The sequence below is a fragment of the Mastigoproctus giganteus genome, chromosome 7 (genome assembly GCF_048544385.1).
Source record: "Mastigoproctus giganteus isolate SK-2022 chromosome 7, ASM4854438v1, whole genome shotgun sequence".
NCBI lineage: Eukaryota > Metazoa > Arthropoda > Arachnida > Uropygi > Thelyphonidae > Mastigoproctus > Mastigoproctus giganteus.
The window spans coordinates 157,943,231-157,970,600 of record NC_143581.1 but is presented as its reverse complement, the minus strand read 5'-3'; the positions used below and the strand labels follow the sequence as shown (position 1 = coordinate 157,970,600).

General features: G+C 38.0%; 1 protein-coding gene across 1 annotated transcript in view; it reads left to right on the top strand.

Moving 5' to 3' along the window:
• Positions 1-27,370, top strand: part of LOC150083280 (murinoglobulin-1-like) — an 892,685-nt gene that overhangs the window by 724,966 nt on the left and 140,349 nt on the right. The window contains exons 30-31 of the mRNA XM_090378459.1: positions 4,434-4,508; positions 24,568-24,670. Of these exons, the coding sequence (XP_090234585.1) occupies positions 4,434-4,508; positions 24,568-24,670 (178 nt within the window). The remainder of the gene's footprint in view (positions 1-4,433; positions 4,509-24,567; positions 24,671-27,370) is intronic.

The following is a 27,370-nucleotide window of genomic DNA, read 5'->3' as shown; positions in this document are numbered from 1 at the left end:
ATATATTGTGAATGATGTTACCGTCCTGAATAAGGTAAATGTTGGAAGTGATCACAGAATGGTAAGATGTACACTTGATATAGATGTAGGAAAGGAAAGGAAAAAACTGACTCGAGTAAATAATACAAAGGTCTTTGAGATAACAGAGGAGGAGAAAAAGCAGTATGTAATGGAACTTAAGAACAAGTTTGAGCTTCTGCAGACTGCTCAGAACCAAGATATCGACGAGGAATATTACAACTTTCTGAAAATGATAAAGCCCAAGAAACCTATAGGGAAACAGAAATCCAAAGAAGAAAAAATTAGTCAAGAAACACTTGTCATGATGAACCGAAGACGACAAATGAAGATCAAGAAAAAGACTGACAGGGAGAAAATTGAGTATACTGAGTTATGCAAAGCCATTAGAAAGAGACTCAGAGAGGACATAAGAAAATTTAACACAAGAAAAGTAGAACAAGCATTAAGGGAAAACAAAGGATTTAAATCAGCAGCCATGAGCAGTAATACAGAAAGACAAATGATACTGAAACTGAAGAATAGCGATGGTGTACTTATAAACAGCAGAGAAGGCATAATTCAAATAGCAGAAGACTACTATAGAGAATTATACAAGGAGCGAGGGAATGATACCAGCAGTGGGGAAGATGGATTGCAAAGTAGCAACACATACGACATACCCGATATTCTTCCTGATGAGGTAGAACATGCATTGAAGAAAATGAAGAATCGGAAAGCCCCGGGGGAAGATGAAGTTACTGTAGAGTTGTTAAAATCGGGAGGAAGAGACATAACACAAAAATTGGCAAGGCTCTTCACAAAGTGCATTAGAAAAGGTGTGACGCCTAAGCAGTGGAATAATGCAATCATAGTTTTGCTGCATAAGAAAGGAGATAAATCAGAAATTGGAAATTATAGACCAATTATCTTGTTATCCCACATCTACAAGTTGTTCACAAGGGTCATTACTAACATATTAGAAAGAATACTTGATGAGAATCAACCGAAAGAGCAAGCTGGCTTTAGGACAGGATTCTCAACTATGGATCACCTTCACGTAATATCACAGCTAATGGAGAAAGCAAATGAATATAAAACACCATTATGCCTGTCATTTGTGGATTATGAAAAGGCATTTGACTCCATACAGCATAAGGCAATGTTTCGGGCACTGGAAAGACAAGGCATAGATACCCCATATATTATGATTTTGAAGAAAATATATGAGAGTGCTACCTCCTTCATTAGACTAGACAAAGACAGTAGGAAATTTAAAATCGAGAAAGGAGTTCGACAAGGAGACACAATATCTCCGAAGCTGTTTACTGCTGCCCTTGAGGAAGCTTTCAGAAGATTAGACTGGTCGCAGAAAGGAGTCAATGTGAACGGAGAGTACCTAAACCATTTACGATTTGCAGATGACATTGTGGTTATAAGCCGCGATCCCAAAGAATTAGAGGAAAATCTTAATCAGTTATGAACAGTTAGTAAGGATTTTGGACTAAAGATGAATATGGCTAAAACAAAAGTAATGATGAACAAGTATGCCACGGAAAGGGAAATAATGATTGAAGGAGCAGTAATTGAAAAGGTGGAGTCATATACTTCTCTGGGACAAGTTATTAGCTGTAATAATGATAAATGGCTGGAAGTCAAGAGAAGAATAAATTTTGGATGGATAGCATTCAGGAAATATAGTCACATACTGAAGAGCAATATCCCAGTTTGTCTGAAACGTAAAATAATGAATCAATGTATACTCCCCACCATGACTTATGGAAGTGAAACCTGGGCACTCACCAAAAGAATGGAAGAGAAGCTGAGAACTACACAGCGAAGAATGGAACGAATTATATTGGAAATCAGACTGTTAGATAAGAAGAGAAACACATGGATTAGGCAGCAAACTCAAGTAAAGGACATTCTTATCAAAACTAAAGAACTAAAATGGTCTTGGGCAGGACACATAGCTCGAAGACATGATGACAGATGGACTAAGAAAATAACAGAATGGTACCCAAGAGGAGCTAGAAGAAAACCTGGAAGACAAAGGCGGAGATGGATAGATGAAATTTATGAGTTTTTGGATAGTAAATGCATGGCCAGTGCTCAAAACAGAAGGAACTGGAAAGTTGCTGGAGAGGCCTTCATCCTGCAGTGGATTGAAAATGGCTGATGATGATGATGATGCAAGAAAGCAAGACTTTCCCATTTCACCCATCTATTCACCCCAAATGTTTGTCTAGTTCTTCCTTGAATTTATTTTAGCTATCAACTTCTACAATGACAGATGGAACTTTGTACCAGCAATCAACCACCTGCTTGCTAAAGGCAAATTTCCGCACATCTATTCTACAACCGTCTTTCCTCAATTTGAATTTATGTCCCCTCAGATGACTAATCTGAGCAAGAAGAAGAATTCCATCAGCATTGAGCTTGCTCAAACCATTCAAAGCCTTATACACCTCAATCAACTTGCAGGTGCCTAGTCTCCAGACACTGTAATTTGCATAACTTAAGCCTTCCTTCATAAGAGCAACCCATTGTTCCATTCACTAATCTTGTTGCCCTTCTCTGTACTCATTCCAGCAACGCTACATCCTTTCTAAAATGAGATCTCCAGTCCTTTATACAGTACTCTAGGTGTGGCCTGACCATTTCCTTATACAAAGGTATAATCACCTCCTTATCCCTGCTAGCAAAATTCTTGTATATCATTGACAAGACGCCATGAGCTACTCTTATAGACAGTCTTCATTGCTCAGAAAACTTCATATCTGACTGCACAATTACTAAAATGAGATATGCAGTACTTTACATTTGTCAATGTTTAATGTCAGTTGCGATCTTCTCATCTTTTCTAGCTCCTGTTGCAATAGCATACTGTTATTAGTGTCATTAATAACCCTGCCAACCTTCACATCGTCTGCAAACTTGGACATTAAGCCTGACATACAATCATCAATACCATTAATAAATACAGAAAACAACAATGGACCCAACACTGCACCCTGGGGAACTCTACTAATAACATTACTCCACGAAGAGTGGCGCAGTATAACCGCAGTCGTTTTTGCGCCAGTAAAATCCAAATCAAATCAAATCAAAATCAACTCCAAGAAGAGCAGTGTCCATTGATTACCATGTTCTGTCTTCTCACACTCAACCATCCCTTTATCCATAGCAGCAATTTGCCCTTAATGCCATACTGCTCCAATTTGTACAGTAGTCTTCCATGTACAACAGTATCAAAAGCTTTCCTAAAATCTAAGTATATGATATCAAAATTATTTTTTACATCCTGTTCCTTTCTGACCACTTTGTTGTATCCAATCAAATTAGTCGGACAAGACGTCCCCTTAACATACCCATGCTGTGTCTGAACTTTTACTGCTGTCTTGTCTAGGTGATCCTCCATCACTTCTTTAACCAGTGACTCCATTATTTTCCCCGGAACAGAAGTTAAACTAACAGGTCTGTAATTATTTGTGTCACCCTTTGATCCTCCTTTGTTTTTTTTTTTTGGTAGTTGTTGGCGCAAAGGGTTCTGTGGCCATAATGCACCTCCCAAGGTTTTTGCAGTACTTTGATCCAAGCCCGAGGTGGGAATCGAACCCGCGACCTTTGGGTTGTCAGGCAGGCACTTTACCCACCCAGCTAGCCCGGTCGGCTCCTTTGGAATTGGGGTCACATTTGCACATCTCCAGTCCATGGGGATCTCCACTGAGTGCAAGGAAGCTCTCATAATTATGGCTAAGGGTTTGCTTACTTCCTTTGCTGCCCCCTTTAATATAACTGGATAGATCCCATCCACCCCAGGTGCATTTCTTACGTTTAACTTCAATAATTTCTTCTCCACTTTGCTCCCAGTTATTACAAAATCATTTAGCTCCCTGCCAGAGTTTGATAAACATCTGGCATTCCCCTCCCTGAATAATTCCTCATGTGTGAACGTAGATGCAAAATGCTCATTCAGTTTGTCAGCTATCTGAGCAGGATCCTCAACAGTCGAACCATCAATATCCAGTGGACCAATCTGATTAATCCCCTTCCTTCTAGAGTTTACATAAGTAAAAAACTCTTTTCTCTTTTTCTTTGTATCCTTTGCTAAAGCTTTCTTGTAATCTGCCTTTGCTTGCCTAACCTCCTTTGTAACTTACTTACAGATCACCTTGTATCTACCATAGGCTTTTTTGTCACATGATAATTTATATGCATCCCATATGTATCACTTTAAGAATTTAAGTTTTTGTATCTTCTAATATTGAACATTTAGAACTGTTGTTTCATATTTTGACAGATAATATTAATTTAAAATTAATAAAGTAATTATAACTATATTATCGCCAGTGATTTAAAATAAGTGACTTTAAATATCGTTTTAGCTATAAATATTCTATAAGTGACTATTAATTAATTATATTTTCTTACAGCTAAGTAGACATAAGGACCTAGAGCTGAAGCGGCATGAAATAAATGAAAACCAGATCAACTTTTACTTTAACAAGGTAAATTATAAATACTGATGGTGAATTCAGATGTACTGTAACTGAAACTGAATATCGTAACAAAGGTTTGAAAATTAAAAGAAAAGCAGAGTTTATTATTTATTTAAAGAAAGCTATAAAAATTATTATAACCAACGTGTTGCACAACAAAAAATAAATACAATAAGAGGAAAAGGGACCATTCATAGTTATGTAATAAGAGCTGCTTTAAAACAAATACAGGTATTTGTTTTAAAATGGTAGAAGGATGCAAAGAAAAATAATAAATAATAGGAGCTTGTCTCTTTATTTTTGTACTTTACTTATTTCTTCAAAAGTAGTTATCTAAAATCTCCTTGTAAATTGACATTAGCTTTCTGATACTGCAAGGTAGGCAGTACCTTGATGCCAACGCTAACAACCGTTTGACTAAAAACAAATTTTCTTACATTTGATCCATAAATATCTTTCCTTAATTTGAATCTGTGTTTTCTCGTTTATATCATCCTAGGAAGAGAAAAAAAATATACAACCCAATAAAGCTTTTTCAGTTAAGGCCTTGAAGTTGACTGAGGTGTAAACACCTCATTTGGAATCTGGAAACCATACTGACTTTATAGTTTTCAGAGCTGTTGTGCAACTAGACTTGTTGCTTTCCATTGTTGTGTCCTTAAAAGCCAGTTTATATCTTTCTTCAAATGAAGTTTTCAGATCTATATGAGTATTCAAGATTTAGAATGATCACTGATTTGTACAGTAAGATAACTTCCTCTTATCTCTACTGTCAAAATTCTTGTATATCATAAATAAAATCCCATGCACTGTGTACTGTGTATCATAAATAGAATTGTAGCAGCCTTACATTTATGAGATAACTTCATGTTCCTAGATATTTTTTTTTCTTCAGTAAGGTTGAGTGTATTAATAAGATAATTTATTAGTAATTGATAATTTAATTTGGTATTATATTTGTCCCGATGCACAGCCTTACATTCATTAGCATTAAAGTTTAATGACCATGTTTTGACCAATTTTTAGCTATGATAGATCTTATATGCTTATTTTATAGCAAGGGCAGCAAAAAAGATGTCCATTCTTGTGAAATGCATTTCACAACACTTTTTTACTACCTGTGCTATAAAATAAGAATATAAGATAAGATAACTTAATAAATAATATATATAATAATATATATTATTATATATTAATCCTACTTACAGAGAGGGTCAGAGCATTTATTAACTCAACTTCATGTCTCAGTCTCCAGAGAAATGTGAAACTAGTTGTAACTAGTTATATAATTTATCTGTCTTGTAATAACAAAACAGCTTGGTTAATGTTGTAAAAAATCCCGACTACTCTAATATCACTAATAAAAATACATTAAGTTATGTATGCATATATAAAAGGTGAATTCAGATGTATTCAATTATGCTACTCTGCATATATTTTGATATTTCGAAAATTAATGGTGTTTCTGAGTGTACTTTTAGTGCTTATTCAAAAAAATCCAAAGTGTTTTCTTAATATTTCTACCAAATACAGTGATGATAAACACCTGAGAATTGTTGGCCACGATTGTTCAGTTAGCCATTTAAAAAAAAAGAAAGAGAGAAGAATTAAACTTTATTCTGTAGGTTTTAAATTCAGACAGGTTAGAGAGAGAGAGAGAGAGAGAGAGAGAGAGAGAATTCGGATCTTCTCTTTCTGGTGCACATTTTAAAATGCTCATGACAGCCTGGTCTGAACAGCAATACCATTGTTATAAACAAAACTTTGACTCAACATCTTCTACAGTATCGTTCTTGAGGTAATTATAATCAATTCATGTCTAATAAACATTTCACACAAATCCTAGTCCTTGAGGCTGTCACAGATATTCTCTCAGGTATGCCAAGCTCTGCTTGTTACCTGAGAGTCTAAAACCCTACTGGCATTGATATTCGGGTGACACTCAAGTCAAGTGTACCTAATTTCAAGAAAGTCTGGTCGGTCAGTGATAGCCAAATCCTCTGCTTGCACCTTCAGGATGGTGGGGCTTTTGGTAACCCTGGGTACAACCTCCCATGTGCAAGTCCTGAGGCCCCCGAGTGCCAAGCGAGTGACTATAGCGATTTCTAAGTGATATTAAAACGATTTTCTCAAAGAGTGGCTGATAATTATAGTAGTATCTTTCGTTTCTCACAGTTATTTAATTTTGCTGTTCTAAAGTAAAGAATTTAGCGTACCTAACAGAAAGGAAAGACACCTTTCTTCTTGTACATAGGATTATTTATTAACGCACTAACTACTAACCTTCCTTTATCGCTTGGTCACTGGTGGCACCGCTCCTGCCTCCACGTGGCGGGGCTGGAAATCTGGGAGAAGAAAGCCACCCTCCCAGGGCAAAAAGGAGCAAACATGGACAAAATTAAACAGTCCACTTATGGATCTTTTGATCCAGACCTAGATAGACATGATCGAGATCATGATGACACAACATCCCATGCTAAACGACAAAAAAAAGAAGGAACGGATAATACCGTACCTCTCTTTTTAATTCTACACTCCTCCACAGACCAACCATTGAGTAAGCTTTCCCCATTTTTGATACAAAAATGTCTTGAAAATGTGGCTGGCCCTCCAAAAATGGTTAGGCGACTGAGATCCGGAGACTTATTAATTGAAATGACCGAACGTAGACACGCTGAGAGACTGTTAAAAATATCTACCTTTGGTGGAATTCCCACGAAGGTTACCCCACATGCCACCTTAAACTCCTCTAAAGGGGTAATATCAGAGTGGGATCTTTTAAACGTATCGGAGGATGAACTTGTCCAGGAACTACAAGATCAAAATGTGACACACGCAAAAAGAATCGTCATCAAAAAAGATGGAGAGTCTGTCCCTACTCGGACAGTGATACTCACATTTAAAACACCGAACCTGCCTACCACTATAAAAGCTGGTTACCTTAGGTGTCAGGTAAGACCTTACATCCCGAACCCAGTCCGGTACTTTAAGTGCCAAAAATTTGGCCATTCGCAAACTGTATGCAGGGGAGTTTCTGTCTGCCCAAATTGCGGGTCCTCAGATCACAATCAGAGTGAGTGTTCTGCTGCAAAAATGACGTGCGCGAACTGCAAAGGTGACCACCCGGCATATTCCAAAATTTGTGAAAAATGGAAAACTGAAAAAAAAATAGTACAATACAAGGTCGAAAACAAAGTCAGCTACCAAGAAGCAAGAAAACTAGTTTCACCTACTATAAACAAAAATAGCACCTATGCTAATGTAGTAAAAAAATTCCAAACAGTCTCCACTCAAACAGATGTCACAGTTCCCATTACCAAGTCAATTTCTGATTGGGCTAGAACTGTCCTCTCTGAGCAACAACCAAGTGTGCATAAACAACAACCCAAACTCTCAGACCAGGCAAATAACACTCCTCTGACAATACCAGCTGCATCTCCTCCTCAGATATGTGCTAATACATCCGATATTACAAACCCAAAATCAAAGAAAAATACCCAGGACATAATCATGGATACAGATGGGACAACTATACATGAAGAACCAATTTTAGAAATCTACGCTGAAGAAGAAAGGGATACTGGTCGACCAGTTTTCAAAAAAGACAAATCAAAATTGGAACGAAATAAGGCAGCCACCCTCAAAAAGCAGTCAGATACAGCTCCATCAACTAAACATAAATAATGGCCTGTGTTTTACAATGGAACTGCAGAGGCTTTCGTTGCAACACAGATGACATCCATGCTTTAATTAACCGGTATTCTCCAATTGCTCTTTGTCTGCAGGAAACTTACCTAACCTTACAAATTTCTCCTTCGATAAAGAATTATTGCCTTTATCGAAGAGATCGTAATAGAACAAATGCTGCCCATGGTGGTGTAGCAATCCTAATAAATTCAAATATCCCAACTAAACATATTCCACTTCAAACTGAAATAGAAGCTATCGCTGTTCATATAACTCACTGTATTTCAATGACAATTGTCTCAATTTACCTACCACCAATCCATACTTACTCCTTAAAAGACCTTGAAGATCTCTTCATACAGATACGTCCACCCCTCTGTATATTAGGAGATTTTAACGGGCACCACCCCTTATGGGGCGATCCTAAACTAGATAGACGGGGTCGACTAATTGAAAGCTTTCTAGAGTCGCAAAATCTTACCATACTCAATACTGGTGCACACACTCACATACAACTCCCAACTGGACACACCTCAGCAATAGATCTCTCAATTTGTTCTCCAGTCCTGGTCCCAAGCATAGAGTGGCATGTTTTAAATGATCCTATGGGCAGTGATCACTTTCCAATCATATGCAATTTTTTAATATCAAAGACTCCCTCAAACAAACCCCGCAGGAAATGGAAATTTGTTCGGGCAGACTGGGCAAAATTTCGGACATCAATCTCTCTTGATGAGGAAAAAATCCAGCTCCAGAATATTGATAATGTGACAGACTACATCACGTCACATCTTCTAAAAGTGGCCAAGGAGACAATACCATTATCAAATCCCCCTGATCGCAAGCATTATAATTACTGGTGGAATGTGGAATGTACAAAAGCAAAGAAAGCAAAAATTAAAGCCTGGAATTTATTTCGGCGATGTCCAACCACAACCAATCTCATTAACTATAAGAAACTAAGAGTAAAAGCACGATTTGTACAAAGGCAAGCCAAGAAAGAATCCTGGACCCGTTTTGCATCGACCTTTAACAGAAACACTGATCAGAAAACTATATGGAAAAAAATTAGACAGTTATCTGGTAAGTTTCCTACTATACCTTCTCCAATTCTCTCCTGGAAAGGACAAGATCTAACCAGTCCCTTAGATATTGCTAATGTTTTGGGCAGTACGTTTGCTGAAATCTCAGCAGCATAAGCCTTTTCTACATCATTCAAACGAATTAAAAATACTAAAGAAAAGCATTCTATAAACTTTCACACTGCCCGCCTTCTTTCATATAACAAACCTCTGCAATACTCTGAACTTTTGCATGCTATTAGAACAGCCCACAATGGTGCTGCAGGGCCAGATGGGATTTATTATGTGATGCTACAACATCTTGATGACAAAGCTTTGCGCTTGCTGCTGGTTTTTTACAATCGTATATTTTCAGAAAATGTTTTTCCAGCTTCCTGGCATCACCCTACTGTTTTGGCACTTCTAAAGCCTGGGAAAGATCCAACCAACCCCCATAGCTATAGACCGATATCTCTCTCAAGCTGCCTCAGCAAAATCCTAGAAAAGATTGTCCACAGAAGACTCGTCTGGATCATTGAGTCAGAACATCTAATGAGCCATAGTCAATATGGCTTTCGTAAAAATAGGTCGTGCTTAGATCTTATGGTCAAGGCTGAATTCGCCATTCGAAATGCCTTCGTTAAACGTGAACATCTTGTAATGGTTTCAATAGACATAGAGAAGGCTTTTGACACCACCTGGCGGCATGGCATACTTGGTGATCTACACGCCCTTGGTCTGCGGGGCAACCTTCCTATATTTATTCAAAACTTCCTATGTACCAGATCGTTTCAAGTTCAGTACCAACATGCTCTCTCTACAACGTTCGTGCAGGAAGAGGGTGTTCCACAAGGATCAGTACTGAGTGCCACTCTGTTTGCTCTTAGAATAGATTCTATTACAAGACAGCTTCCAAATTCAATCGAGACTTATCTTTATGCAGATGACCTCTCCATCTCCTGCCATTCCCAAAATATGAGGTCTATTGAATGGCAGCTTCAGATATCACTAAATAAAATACAACAGTGGGCTAGCATCAATGGCTATCGGCTCTCGCAGCAGAAAACAGTTGCAATTCATTTTTGTAGGCAGCGCAAACTTCATCCAGATCCCGAACTTCAAATTTCTAATGTCTCAATCCCGGTCACTAGTAATATCAGATTTCTAGGATTAATCCTTGACAACAAGTTAAATTTTATAGACCATATTAAAAATGTACGTACTTCCTGTCTAAAAAAGTTAAACATTCTCAAAGCTTTATCCGCCCAAACATGGGGTGCAGATTGTACTTCTCTGCTTCGGCTATACAGGTCATTAATCAGATCCCACCTTGATTATGGAGCTCCCATCTATGATTCTGCCAGAATGAGCGCATTACGCTGGCTTGATCCCATTCAACACAGTGCTTTGAGGATTGCACTTGGTGCTTTTAGAACGTCGCCCAAACATAGTCTCTATATTGATGCTCATGAGCCCCCATTATCGTTACGTAGAAAAACACTGTTACTAAAGTATGCCGTTAAGATACAAAGCTGTGCCTCGCATCCGATTCAGTCATACTTGTTTAATCCACCACTAGAAAACCTCTTCAGAAATAAACCTAGCATAGTAAAGCCAGCTGGTCTTCGTCTCCTTGAACTGATGGAAGTTTGGAATCTTTCCGTTCATTCCGTACAACAGGTAGCAACCTACTGTCAACCACCACGGGCTTCTCTTCCTCTGGTGACTTGTGACACTTATCTCTGCCAATGGGGAAAAGACATTTTACAAGCATCTAATATCATACAACTTCTTGCAGTTCACACTCAAAGATATAGTGATTTTTCCCCAATTTATACAGATGGCTCTAAATCAAATTCAAACGTTGGAGCAGCTGCAGTGTTTCCGAATACCGTTATTTCAGTATCCCTTCCATCTGAATTCAGTATCTTTTCAGCTGAAATATATGCAATTAAACTGGCCTTACAAAATCTCTGTGCTGATCGATCTTTAAAATCAGTTATTTACACCGATTCGCTTAGTTCAATCATGGCTTTATGTAATTTCTCAGATAAAGTTCACCCTGTTATAGAAGAAATACGAAACATATTACTAAAAATTGAAGAACGCCATCAACAGGTCATCTTCTGTTGGATTCCAGCACATTCTGGTATTTTGGGCAATGAACTGGCTGATAAAGCCGCAAAAAATCCAACTAGCTTAGACTTAACTAATATCCCTGTTCCGCCATCAGACTTTGCAGTAGCTATTCAAGCTGCATGCTTGTCAGAATGGACAACAATCTGGCACTCTCAAACAAATAATAAATTCTTTCAATTTAAACACGATCCAAAAAATTGGTTCTCCAGTATCCGTACGTCAAGACGAGAAGAAGTAGTCCTATCAAGGGCAAGAATAGGTCATACCCATCTAACCCATCTTTATTTACTTAGAGGAGACGATCCACCACAGTGTCCACATTGCTATATAAATCTGACTGTTAAACACATACTCATTGACTGCCCCTACTATAGACAAGACAGAGCATTAACCCTGCTATCACTGGTAAATCTTAATAAACCAATAACTTTAGAGAATCTCATTGGTGACAAGGCAAATATTTTCGAATTTTTCAACTTTCTGAAGCAGATTGGACTTTTTAATCTTTTCTGATTTTATAAAAATTTTTTGATTTCCCTATATAAAAAATGAATAGGCGCATTATAGCCATAGTAGCTTATGCGCCATTAAACACCCATAACAACAACAAAGCAAGTCCTGAAATACGGCAACGAGCATACTGGAGGTGACCACCCAAGTAAGAACCAACTTAAACAGGGGTCGATGTGTGGCAGTCACACCACATGGAGGAATTCCACCCCCTCTGTGTTATAGGAAATATTAGGTGGTAGATGATTCTCATCAACCGGTGAAATACCACCAATTTGAGGCTTGAAGTGGTGGAATCCATTTTAGTCTCCAGAGAAAAGCTCTGGCAATCTCCCATCTCTTCCATCATGCAGTATGATTGATATCGTTTGAGGTTATGATGGATGTCATGGCGAGATTGAATCTTCCTTACATTTCGAGGGTATAGCTCTAAAACAGTGTTGGCAGGCCAGCCACTAGGTAGACCACCAGACCGAACCTATTTGTGACTCTCTAGGAGGCTTCTGTATCGACTAGTGTATAATCTCGCTGCCTCTACTGTGCCAGATAGTGACTGAAGGGAGTCCAAGTAGTGTGTAGGCAGGGATATTGCTGAGGCCACGTTGTGTCAAGGAGCTGGGTATATTTGTATCATGTAAATATACCATAGTTAGCTCATAAAATAAAAACAATCGTAGTGTAAAGGCATTGATTTAATTGTATCTCATATTGTGTCTACCTTCACAATGAGTTACCATGTATTGCACTACCTTGAATATGTAACGCCTCACTAATAAAGAAGACTATGGTTACTTATTCTCAGTGGGCACCATTTCAAGGCTTGTTGGTCTCATCGGTGGGTCTGCAGTTACCTTGGTGTTGCAATCATGCCAACCCATTTGTGAAGTCAATTCCATAATATGAGAGATGCCAGAAGGTGTACAAAATAATACTATATTAAAATATAAATGCACGAGGCATAATACGATATGAACTAAAATAAAATAAATACAATTAAATCGATGCCTTTGCACTACGATTGTAGTTTTTCTTTTATGAGCTATCAATGGTGTATTTACACCAATATTTTATAGTATATTTTAAGCCGTTGGCCGACAACAGTCTAACAAGCCTTGAAATTGTGCCATCTGGGTGGCAGTGGTGCCCACTGAGAACAAGTAACCATAGTCTTCTCTATTAGTGAAGTGTTACTTATTTGAGGTAGTGCAATACATGGTAACTTGTTGCGAAGATAGTCACAATATGAGATACAGTTAAATTGATGCATTCACACTACGATTGTAGTTTTGATTTTATGAGCTATCTATGGTGTATTTACACCGATATTTTATAATATATTTTAAGCTCATAACGTATTATGCCTTATGCATTTATATTTTTATACAGTATTATTTGTATCATGGATACGGTGTACACAGAAGGGTTGTTTCACAAACAACCCTTCTGTGTACACCATATCCAAAAATTTCATTACTTCATACAGCATGTCCTTGCCACCTTTTCTTACTTCTGAATACACCATGAATTGTCAAAATAAAGAACAAACTTATCTGCAAATAGATATAAACCTTCTAAAAGCTTCCTTGTTCATTTCACAAATATACGTGGTCTCAATTCTAATCTCAATGATGTACATTTCCACTTACAGTCTGCCAAACCCATGTACTTTTTCTGACATAATCCCAGTTATCGGTTGATTCAACCACTGCTCTTCTCAGTTGTCCAGATTATTCACTGTATGATTCCTTTTGCTTCAAAGGTGGTACTTGTGCTTATGTCCATTCTGATATTCCCTGTTAGATGCTTAGTAATTTGGAATCTCCTCTTTTCAATCTTCTCTTGCTTAAAATCTCTCTACCACATTCTGTAAAATTCATCTGTTGCCTCTATCCTTCTCCCAACTCCACTAATCATTTGGAAATCTTAGACTTCCTGTCTTTTAAACTTGACTTTCTCCAGTCCAACTTTCCTAACAGTGAGGTAATTTTCCTTGGTGATTTTAATGTTTACAACTGCAGGTGGCTTCCATTTTCTAGTCACATAAACCCAGCTGGTTTATGTGACTAGAAAATGTCTGGTTGAGATGGTTGAGATGCTGAGACTTTTGCAATTACTAATGACCTCGCACAGATTGTTCATTTACCTACCAGAATACCAGACAATCCTAACAATGCAGCCAACACACTTGATCTTTTTTCCACAAATAACCCTTCTAAGTACACGGTTGAAGTGAGTTGTCCTCTAGGCACCTCAGATCACAACTTCATGATGGTCTATCCAGCTGACCCTTTCTCTCATGGCCGTTCTCAATCTTGTATTGGTTGTTTATCATTACAAAAATGCCAAATGGGATAATCTGCAAGATTTCTTTTCCTTGGTTGGATTAGTGTTTCAAATGTTCTGATGTCAATATTTGCTCAGATCATGTCAGTGAAATTATTCTTGTAGGGATGAAATCCTTCATTCCACACTCCACACTCCACTTCCTGTATCTCAACCTTGGGTTTCCAATAAATGTGCTAAGCCTGTTCAAGAGAAGAATGTTCAATATCATAATTGGATTGTATCCAAATCTCAAGGTTCATTTTCTGCACCAAAGCTCACAACAATTGTAAAGCATTTATTAATCAGTCCAAACTAGATTTCGAACAAGCTAAGAGTAGAAAACTTGCTTGTTGTCCAGATGGTAGTCGAGCATTCTGGTCTCTTGCCAAAGCTGTTGGCCACAACTTTTGCCCATCTCTTTTCCCGCCTTTGTCAAAACCAGATAGTGCTATTGCCACTTTAGCCAAAGATAAAGCTGACCTGCTGGTATCCCATTTTTCTTCCAACTCTATATTGATGATCTTGGTAAACCGCATAACACTGTTCCCAGTATGCTCCATATCAGTGCCTCCTGTAGTCTTCCATCAAAAGGATTTGGAACAATCTTGATGCTAACAAGGCTCCAGCTCCTGATGGTATTCCTTCACTTGTAAACTTACTCCTGTTCTGTGTCATCTTTTTTCACTTTCTTATTCCAAAGGTGTTTTTCCAGCTCATACCAAGCCTAAAAAGGGTATCTTGCCAAAGCTATTGGCCACAACTTTTGCCCATCTCTGTTCCGCCTTTGTCAAAACCAGATGGTGCTATTGCCACTTTAGCCAAAGATAAAGCTGATCTGCTGGTATCCCATTTTTCTTCCAACTCTATATTGATGATCTTGGTAAACCGCATAACACTGTTCCCAGTATGCTCCATATCAGTGCCTCCTGTAGTCTTCCATCAAAAGGATTTGGAACAATCTTGATGCTAACAAGGCTCCAGCTCCTGATGGTATTCCTTCACTTGTAAACTTACTCCTGTTCTTTGTCATCTTTTTTCACTTTCTTATTCAAAAGGTGTTTTCCCAGCTCATACCCAGCCTAAAAAGGGTATCCCTCCTATCCAGTTATTCTTCAATTACACTTACTTCGGGGGTACTCTTTCTAAAGTACTGGAGAAATCAGTTAACCGCCAGCTCTTAAACTATGACATGAGTAATTAGACCTGTTAGTTTAACTTCTGTTCTGCAGAAAATAATTGAGTCACTGGTTAAAGAAACATTGCAGGATTGTCTAGACAAGACTGCAGTAATAATTCAGACACAGCATGGATTTGTTAAGGGAAAGTCTTGCCTGACAAATTCGATTGGATAATATGATGTGGTTACAAAGAAACAGGAAAAAAATAATTTTGATATCATATACTTGGATTTCTGGAAAGCTTTTGATACTGTTGCGTGGAAGACTACTGTACAAATTGGAGCAAAATGGTATTAAGGGCAAGTTGCTACAATGGATAAAAATGGTTGAGTGGGAGACAACGAAGAGTGGTAATCAATGGATGCTGCTCATCGTGGACTCCCCCAGGATTCAGTGTTGGGCCGATTGTTGTTTTTTAAATTTATCAACAATATTGATGAAGGTATATCAGGCTTAATGTCCAAGTTTGCAGATGATACAAAGATTGGTAAGGTTGTTAATGACAATAATGGCATTGTGCTACTGCAACAAAATCTAGGAAAGTTGGGCAGATGGGGCTGAGAAGTGGCAACTGAAGTTTAACATTGACAAATACAAAGTACTGCATATGGGTAGAAGTAACCCCAGAGAAACGTACCTACTGTGTGGTACTACAGTTAAGGTGGTAGAAAATGAAAAATACCTGGGAGTAACTGTGCAGTCAGATATGAAGTTCTCTGAGCAGTGCTGAAAGGCTGCCAGAGCAGATCATGGGGGTGTTGTCAATGATATACAGGAATTTTGCTAGTAGGGAAAAGGAGGCGATTATCCCTTTATATAAGGTAATGGTCAGGCCATACCTTGAGTACTACATACAGGCCTGGTGGCCTCATTTTAGGAACGATGTAGAGTTGCTTGAGTGAGTACAGAGAAGGGCAACAAGATTGGTGAGGGGAACAAAGGGGGGGGTCTTCTTACCAAGAAAGGCTTAAGTTGTGCAAATTGCACATCTGGAGAATAGGCACCTGCGAGGTGATCTGATTGAGGTGTATAAGGCCTTGAATGGGTTGAGCAGGCTCAATTCTGATGGGATACTTCTGCTTGCTAAGATTTACAAACCTGAGGGGGCATATATTCAAACTGAGAAAAAAATAGTTGTAGAATAAACGTGCAGAAATTTGCCTTTTTAGCCAACAGATATTTGATTGCTGGGACAAACTTCCATCTGTCATTGTGGAAGTTGATAGCTTAAATAAATTCAAGGGGAAACTGGACAAACTTTAGACAGAATGGATGTGTGAAATTGATTTTTTCTTATTTTTGGCTGCTGCTGTATAAGCTTGCTTTCCTGCATCATGTGCCTCTGCTAATGCTGAGTGACCAATCCACAAGTTCCAGTCAATATCTGGACAGTTTAAATCCCCATTATAAGACATCCTGATTTACTGGCTCACTCTATTTTTCTGTACATTGTACTCATCAATCATTAGTACTATAACACACTTCTACTCTCATTTTTACTTTTTCAGTACTTACGTCACACCAAACTGACTCAGCATTGCATTGGCCACCCATGTCAACTGGATGTACTGTCTTAGGTTTTATGTGATATTTAAATAAGAGCCTAACCCCTCCTATCCTCTCTGTCCTTTCTTGTATACCTTGTACTCCCAATATTCAAATTCTGCATTGATTATATCTGAATGGCACCATGTCTCTGAAATCCCAACAATGTCTGCATTTGACATCTTAACCCGCCCTTCAAATTCATCAAATTTATTTACTATACTACTAACATTGGTGTACATGCAAATATACATACACCTGTTCTTACTCTTAGTTACCCTGACAGTCCATGTATTTACTTCTTTCATGATGACTCCAGCAGATCTTGAAACACCCAACAGCTTGCTCTCTAGGCTGCTGCTTATTCCAATAGAAACAGTGCAAGAATCTCTTTTCCTCTGTTGCTGTCATTAATCTTGTAGCCTGTGCATCCCCCCCCCAAGCAGTTTTCCAAACAACTTAACACTGCCTTAATAGCATCAGCAAATATTCTTGCACTACATGCAAATATACATACACCTGTTCTTACCCTTAGTTACCCTGACACAGTCCATATATTTACTTCTTTCATGATGACTTCCAGCAGATCTTGAAATACCCAGCAGCTTGCTCTCAAGGCTTCTGCTTATTCCAATTGAAGCAGTGCAAGAATCTCTTTCCCTCTGTTGCTGTCATTAATCTAGTAGCCTGCATATCCCCCCAAGCAGTTTTCCAAACAACTTAACACTGCCTTAATAGCATCAGCAAATATCCTTGCACCCTTTCTATTTAATCTGTATCCCATCCCTGTAGAAGGTATCGCTCCTGGTAACAAGAACAGACCATGGTGAGAATAATTCTAGCCCTGTGAGACCAGTGCATTCTGCCTTGGGAGTTGCCACTCTGTTGCCTGATGATCAATTGCAAGCTCTGGCACTGATGTGGGCAGCTGAGAACTTGATAGGCCTCCAATTTAATTCCTTCAAGGGTATCCACCCTGTTCTTGAAGCTGTCATAAAGGCCCATAACAATGCTGAATTTGCAACTAATATCCTCACACTCATTCAAAAAATGCAAAACATAAGGAACTGGAAAGTTGCTGGTGAGACCTTCATCCTGCAGTGAATTGAAAATGGCTGATGATGATCCTCATTCCTTACATCAAGCACACACACACACACACATACACAGACTCCCCCCCTTGGCAATATCATGTCCCATTCCTGATAGGTCAGCAAACACCAAACAAACTGTACATTTCTTGCGGCCATGATTTGGAGGACAACTGTCCCCCTCAATTCTCCCTAGAGTCACAGCACTCCCATTAGCTTGAGCCCTTTGCTTTGTGCCCTGGTCTTGGCATGATTTTTGTTCAAATTCAGTACAATTAAAAATAGTACACTAAACAAATATATCTAATGCAGTAATAACACCATGCACCGGTTATGCTATGAAGTTTACTTTTTTAATTATATATTTAAAATTCAAATGTTCTTATCGGTACAGCAGTTACCCAACAGTAATACTACAATGCTACCAAGTTTACATTATATTTGCATTATAAAATTTGTTTATTTGTATTTAAAAAATGATTTTTTTTCCCACATTCCTAGAATTGTGACAAGGAATGGGACCATGTGAATATCATTTCATAATCATCAGTATTTCCATCCATCACATCTATCATATGCCTTTTCATTCCAGGAGTTTGACTGCCAAGGATCTCCATTCTTCCCTCTTCTCAGCTGCTCTTGCAAGTCCTTTGTATTTGAATCTGCTCCAGTTTTCTTTGTTCCGTATACATGATAGTTGGGGTTGTCCTCTCCTACTTTTGCCTTCTACTTTTCCTTTCATTAGCAGTTTGTGAATGTCATTTTTTCTAATCAGGTGGCCCATATATGCTGTTTTCCTTTGCTTCAATGTGTTTAGAAGTGTACTTATAGTTTTTGCCATTTTCAGTGCCTCTTTGTTCCTTACTTTCCTTTTCCATAGTATCCTCATCATTCTCTTATATGTCCACATTTTAAAAGCATTGATTTTATTTTCAACATTTTTGCTTAGTGTTCATGTTTCTGCACCATATGAGAACACAGACCACACAAAGCAATTATTAATCCTAAGCTTTGTTTTGATGTTGAGGTCTCAGGATGTTAACAATTTTCTCACATAGATAAATACCTGTTTCTTTCATCACTAGTTATTGTGTCCTAGATAGACAAATTCATCCACTTATTCTATTCTTTCTCCATTTATTTCTATTCATATTTTCTGGGGCATCTTCCCTTTTGCTGATGGCCATCACTTTTATTTTCTTCACATTAATGTTCATTCCTCATTCCTTTCCCTTTCTGTTTGGCTCCTGTAAAGTTAATTGCAGGATTTCTTAACTTTCAGCTATAGGGCTATCATTTCAAGGCTGCTGCTTATTCCAAGAGAAGCAATGCAAGAATCACTTTCACCTCTGCCTGCAGCTATAGGTGGTGTATCCCCCCCCAAAGCTAGTGGTTTTGCCATATCATCAGCATATTGTAAGTTATTTATATTTTTTCCACCTATGTTGACTCCTTTCATCTCTTCAATCTCTCTCTCTAAATATCATTTCTATGTATAGGTTGGAAATGCATAGTAACAGCATGCATCCTTGTTTAACTCCCTTCTTTAAAACTAATGTCTGCTGACATATATTCTTCAGTTCTTATGACTGCTGTTTGGTTTCAGTAAAGGTTAGTAATTAGTTTCAGATCTTTTCCATCTATTCCTATACCTTGTAGACACTTTATCAGTTTCCCATGGTTGATCCTGTTGAAGCCTTTTTCATAATATAAAGCATATCAGAACATCTTTTTTCATTTCTGTGTATCTCTCACAAATGATTCTTATGCTGAATATTCCTCACCTTGTTCCTTTTCCATTTCTAAAACTACTTTGTTTTAGCATGCTTATATAGCATCAGCCAAAAAAAAAAAAAAAAAAACCTTCACATTTCACCCATCCAGTCAGTCTAAATGTTTGTCTAGTTCAGCCTTAAATTTATTTCAGATAGAAGTCTGTTCCAGCAATCAACTACCCTCTGCCTAAAGGAAAACTTCCGCACATCTATTCTGCAACTGTCTTTCCTCAGTTTGAACCAATTCCCCCTCAGGTTCATAATCTGAGAAAACAGAAAAATGGAAGAATCCCATCAGCATTGAGTCTGCTCAAACCATTCAAAACCTTATACGATTCAACCAGATCACCTCACAGGTGCGTAGTCTCCAGAAGCAGCAACTTGCAGAACTTAAGCCTTTCATGGTAAGAGCACCCTTTTGTTCCTCTCACCAATCTTGTTGCCCTTCTCTGTACTCATTCTAGCAACTCTACATCCTTCATAAAATGAGGCCTCCAGACCTCATTAACAGACACAGTACTCAAGGTGTGGCCTGATCATTGCCTTATACAAAGGGATAATCACCTCCTTGACTCTGCTAGCAAAATTCCTATATATCATTGAAAAAAACTCCATGACCTGCTCCGGCAGCCCATCTGCACTGCTCAGAGAACTTCATATCAGATTGCACAATTACCCTCAGGTCTTTTTCATTCTGTTGGTACACTCAGGGAGTGTACCAACTGTGTGGTACACTCCCTGAGTATACCACACAGTTGGTACGTTTCTCTTGGTTTACTGCTACCCATATAGAGTACTTTGCATTTGTCAATGTTAAACTTCAGTTGCCACTTCTCAGCCCATCTGCCTAACTTTTCTAGATCCTGTTGCATTAGTATACAGTCTTTACTGTCATTAACAACCCTGCCAACCTTTGTATCATCTGCAAACTTGGACATTAAGCCTGATATACCTTCATTGATATCATTGATAAATACACAAAACAACAGTGGGCCTAGCACCGAACCCTGGGGGACCCCACTAATAACATTAATCCACTAAGAGCAGTGTCCGTTTATTACCACTCTCTGTCGTCTCCCACTCAATCATCCCTTTATCCATTGTAGCAACTTGCCCTTAATGCCATCTGCTCCAATTTGTACAGCAGTCTTCCATGTGCAATGGTATCAAAAGCTTTCCTGAAATCCATGTGTATGATATTGAAATTATTATTTGCATCCAGTTCCTTTGTGACCACATGGTAGTATCCAATCAAATTGGTCAAGACCTCCCCTTAACAAACCCATGATGTGTCTAACCTATTACTGCAGTCTTGTGTAGATGATCCTACAACACTCCTTTAACCAGTGACTCCATTATTTTCCCCGGAACAGAAGTTAAACTAACAGGTTTGGTTTATAATTATTTGTGTCACCCTTTTAACCTCGTTTGTAAATTGGGGACACATTTGCACATCTCCAGACCCTGAATCTAAGGATGCTCTTATAATTATGGCTAAGGGTTTGCTTACTTCCCTCACTGCCTCCTTCAATATAACTGAATAGATTCCATCCACCCCCAGGTGCCTTTTTTATGTTTAACTTCAACAGTTTCTCCTCCACTTTGCCTCCATTATTACAAAATCATTTAGTTCCCTGTTAGTATATAGTAAACTTCTGTCTTCCCCTTCTGTACAGAATTCCTCATGTGGGAATGTAGATGCATAATACTCAGATTATCAGCTACCTAAGCAGGATCATCAACAGTTGAACCATCAATATCAAGTGGACCAATCTGATTCATCCCCTTCCTTCTAGAGTTTCCATAAGTAAAGAAGTCTTTGTTGTTTTTCTTTCCATCCTTTACCAAGGATTTCTGATAATCAGCCTTCACTTGCCTAACCTCCTTTGTGACTTGATTACAGACTACCTTATATCTGTCATAGGCTTCTGTGTCGCCTGATAATTTAATATGCATCCCATGCATTTTCTTCTCTGCCACGAGTCTCATTAGTTCATCTGACCTCCATTTAGGTCTAAACCTTGAACAGTAATTATTAGTTGGTATGAAAAACCTAGTAGCTTCCAAAATTAATTCCTTGAAAGCTTCCCATTTAGAATTTGCTGTTTTTAACATCATCAGCTGATCCCACTGTATAGAATTTAGAAACTGTCTGAGACCACTGTAGTCATCTTTACGAAAGTAAAAACCCTTCCCTTTACCTTTGATGGAAGTTAAATCTTTAAGTAAATCCCACATCAGTACACTGTGATCACTGTCATCTAATGGTTCCTTTTTTCTGCAAATTCTTAATACATGAATAATTACTGCTGATAATCAGATCAAGAGTATTACTCCCTCTGGTTGCCCCTCGAACATGTTGCTGTAGAAAACATCCTCCAATATATCCACAAAAGTCTTGCTAGCATGTGAGTGACCAACCCATAAGTTTCAGTCAATATCTGGAAAATTAAAATCCCCCATTAAAAGACATTCTGATTTACTGAACCACTCTGTTTCTCTGCACAATTGTTCATTGTACTCATCAGAGTCATTAAGAATTTAACACTCCTGTTCTCATTTTCCCTTTACTAGTCTTATGCCACACAAAACTGTCTCGACATTGCACTGTACACCAATGTCAACTGGATGCACTTCCTTAAATTTTAAGTGTTTCTTAACTAACAGCATAACTCTTTCTCCCTTCCTATCCTGTGTATCCTTTCTGTACACATTGTACTCACCGAATTCCAATTCTGCATTCTTTATAAATGTGTGAAACCACGTCTCTGATATCCAACAATATCTGCCCTTGATGTTTTGACGAACACCTGAAATTCATCAAATTTATTTACCAAACTCCTAGCATTGGTGTACATGCAAGTATACATGCACCTGCTCCTATTCTTAGCCACCCTAACTCAGCCCATGTATTTATTTGTTCCATGATGACTCCCAGCAGTTCCTGAAAACCCCAGAAATTTGCTCTCTAAGCTGTTGCTCATTCCAATAGAAGCTGTGCAAGAATCACTTTCGCTTCTGCCTGTGGCTACTGTTAATGTTTTAGTCTGTGAATCCATTCCCAAGCTAGCATTTTTCTGACCCACCCAACACTGTCTTGATAGCATCAGCAAATATTCTTGCACCCTTTCTATTTAAGTTTATCCCATCTCTGTAAAACAGCCTCTCCTGTTAGCAAGCACAGACCATGCTGAAAAAAATTCTAACCCATGAGTCTTGCACAATCTCTCCAGGGGCAAATTGATTGACAAGGCTCTCATCGTATACTCCCTCCTATTGTGTCTGGGCAGAATTGCAGAAACTTTCAAATTTAACCCTAGCTCACTACTTTTTTTTCAACATTGACCTATTCTTGTTGAAACAAAGTCGCAAGTTAGGGGTTTTGTATCGACTTCTTGTTCAATTTTATTCATTATTCTCTATGCAGTTTTTCTCCACTGAGTAATATTTTAGTTATGTGGCTCATAATGTGTATGATTCTGAAGTCTTTACAGTCCTGACTCTTTTACTTTTTGGAGATAGGCACAAATGTAGAATTTATTAGGTCTTCTTGGAATTTCCTGTGTTATTCTTTATTGGGTCTTATCACCTCTTCCTTTAGGATTTCTAGTCCTTCCTTTTTCATTTCTGCATGATTATTTCCTCTGTCATCATCATATGGTTCCTGTATATATATTCAGCCCATCTGTTGGAAATATCATCTTTTTCCCATGAATTCAAAAACCAAGGCAATAAAATTGCCCTGGTTTTGGAATTCCTCTCTAACTCTTCAGTTTCTTTACATTTATTATTTATACAGTTGTCCTTTGCTTTTCTGCATTCCTGTCTGATATGACCTGTTTAAACTATTATATTGCTGTTGGTCTCAATTTTTGTTTCTTTCTTTTTTCCATTAATAAGAGAATATCCTCTATCATACAGTTTTTCTTTTTTACTCTGTTCACTTTTTTAAAGACTGTCGTACTTTTCAAGATTTCTTTAAATCTGTTCCAAAGGGAGTCAGTCAGTTCTTGGTCTCCTCTTGGTCTTATGATATTGTTTTTCCTCTAAGTCACCTATTGTGCCTTGATTTTTCTTATTTCTTCATTAAATTTACTTCTCAGGTCCTTGTCCTTTATTTTGTCTCTATCAATCCTTTGCATGGTATATTTCTTATTGTATCTATATTTTTCAGTTTTAGCTTGATTTTTGTCTTTACTGGGTTGTGTGTTGAATTAACGTCTGGCAGGATCTTCACCTGTACGACACTTTCTGAAATGTTTGTTTATTATGATATAATTTGTTTCTTGTGACATCCCAAGGACTTTTCCATGTATATAGCCTTCTTTGTGGTTGGGAAAATGTGTTCATTACACAGAGTTCGGTTTCTTTGCACAACTGTACCAGATGTTCTCCTTATTGTTTCTTATGCCTAGTCCAAATTTTCCTACTATTCCCATTTTTTCTTTACTTCCTACTTTGCCATCCCCCATAAAAATGGTCACTTCTCCACATTTTGTCATATTCAAAGTTTCTTGTATTTGCGCATAAAATTGCTCCACCTCATTATCAATATTACTTTCTGTTGGAGTATATATTTGAATTATGAATGTATTTATAAGTATTTATGTGCATAAAATGCCAGAAAATAGTAATCAGAGTACAGTTTAATAAAAAGAGTAAAAAAAAATACTATATATTATGCTTCATGAACTTTATTGCTATTTGAAATCTATTTTGTTATGGATATCAAATTTTAATTTTGATTTTTATTTCAGTTAACTAATCAGCAGAAGTGCTTTCAGTTCTTTATTAAGCATGAAATTGAAGTTGAAGGAGCAGCTCCAGCTGTTGTAAAGCTCTATGACTACTATAAACCAGGTAATACATGTATATACTCATAAGTTCTGAGAGGATTGAATAACATGTTAATATAGGTTGCTTTATATTGCAGTTTAGTTGTGTTGATACATTTACATTAATCAGTGGTGGGAATTGATAAAATTACAATAATTCATAGTGGGAATTGATAGAATTACAATAATTGGTAGTGGGAATTGATAGTTTCTTATAGTTCTGGTTAGTGTCATGTCACAGTTGTATATTTAAATTTCACATTTTAACATTTCACATCATACTTAAGTATGATGCCCAAATTTGTTTTCCCTAAAAAATTCTTGCACAGTAGTTATCAGCATCAATACGATGCATCAATGTGAAGATGATTTATAAGGTATGGATATTTCTGCTGCAAAGTTCAGAGGAATTTCTCCTTCAGAACCACTAGATAGCTGTTTCCTGTAACCATAATGCCCTTTGGAATGCAGTATGTGAAGATGATACCATCAGCACAACAAAAAATTGCAACTGTCATTTTCTCTGCACTTCTGACAGCTTCTGGTGAATTAATTGTTTCTGTTGGGAAGACAGACACTTAGCCCCCAGATTAAATAGTAGAATCCATATCTCATCCATGATGTGAAAATTGTGAGAAAAAGGTACCATTCATTGCAGAATCTTGTTTTCATCACTTGGCACATGGCATGTGCCCTTTGTATGCAGTAAAGAGTTCTTCTTCTACAATTATATTTCCATTCCTGGATACCTATCTGGCTGAAAATGTGCTCACTCATTTTTAGGTTTTCATACCTTATAGATATATGTAATGCAAGTTCATTCACTGTCTGTTCATTATAACCTTTGCCTCAACACAAACAGTGGCATCCTTGTACAACTGCTTTGTAGATTTTTGTTGATGATTACTTTTTTTTTTTTTTTTTTATAAATGCCAAACATGAGAGGTATTAGAACCTATAGTACTTAGTGCCGTGCTTGGGTTGGAGGGTGAGAAGACGAAAGAAGATATTTGTTGACATTGGACTTGAACTTCTGTAGACTGTAATTTTCAGGAAATACGTATGAAGGAAGGTTGTTCCAGAAAACAGCAGTTGAATGAATAAACGAGGAAGATAAAAAGTTGGTTCTGTGAGTTTTAAGTTGGACAGTAAATGGATGTTGGCTGGTGGCGGCACGTGTTCGGACTGTTTTGAAAGAGAGAGTGGGAATTATAGAAGCCAATTCAGAAGAACAGTGCCCATGGAAGTATCTGTAGAAGAGGCATGCAGCAGAAACAGTACGTCTGTGAGAGAGCGAGTGGAGAGACTCTGTTAGAGATGAATCATTAATTAACCTAACTGACCTCTCTGAATGGAATCAAGAACCTGAGAGAGGTTTTGGTGGCACCACCCCAGATGTGGGAACAATATTCCATGGCAGGGCATATTTGTGATTTATACAGAGTGAGCAGCTGTTTGGAAGAAAAGTAACGGCGAGAGCAAAAGAGAAAACCAAGTTTTTTAGATGCAGAGGAAGCAATATTTGTAATGTGCTTGTGCCAAGAGAGATTAGAAGTCAGGGTAATCCCCAAAAAAGATATATCATTTTGCCTAGAAATCAGAGTGTCACTAAAGATAAGCATAGGAGCAGAAGAATCCTTTTTGTGAGATACAAGACAAGACTGAGTTTTAGAAGGGTTGAAATCAACTAAGTTGTCTTTGCCCCACTGGAGAATTACCTGAAGATTGGCGTTTAAGGAATTGGTAACAGATTTTTGAGAAATTGAGGCTGATTGAGCAGCACAAGGTTTCTCAAAATGGAAAGTGGAATGCAATGTGCTATCATCGACAAAACTATGGATGGATTTCCAGTCAATGGAAGAAGGTCATTAATATACAAGAGGAAAAGAGTGGGGGAAAGAACTGAACCTTGGGGGGACACCGGCATTAGTGGAGAAGTTAGAAGACAGAGAGTCATCTATCATCACCCTCAGTGAGCGATCAGAGAGAAAACTGGATAACCAATTACTAAAAACAGTTGCCAAACCATATGATGGAAGCTTGTTAAGAAGACCTTTATGCCAAACACGATCGAAAGCCTTTGAGATGTCAAGAGCAACTACTTGTGTTTCACCGAACCTTTCCATTGAATTAGTCCATAAATGGGTAACATAAGCCAGAATATCACCAGTGGATCGACACTGACGGAATCCATACTGGCGATCGTTGATCAGACGGAAGGTTTCTAGGTAGTTTAAGAGTTGGCGGTTAATTGATTTCTCCATTACTTTAGAAAGCGTAGAAGTAATTGCAATGGGACGATAATTGGATGGGAGAAATATGTCACCCTTTTTAGGAACTGGCTGGATATGAGCAAATTTCCAAGCAGAAGGAAAAACACCTTTGGAATAAGAAAGTGAAAAAAGGCAGCAAAGAATAGGAGTAAGTTCAGGAGCACAGGTTTTGAGAACAAGTGGAGAAATACCATCGGGACCTGGAGCTTTCTTAGCATCAAGATTCTTCAAAATCCTTCTGGCATCCTTTTGACGGAAGACCATAGGAGGCATTGAATGGAGCATGTTGGGAATGGTGGGAGGTGTTTTACCAAGATCATTAATACATGAGTTGGAATAAAAATGGGAATGCTAGCAGGTCGGCTTTATCCTTGGCTGAAGTGACAACAGAACCATCTGGTTTGGACAGAGGTGGGAGCAGAGATGGGCAAAAGTTGCGGCCAATAGCTTTG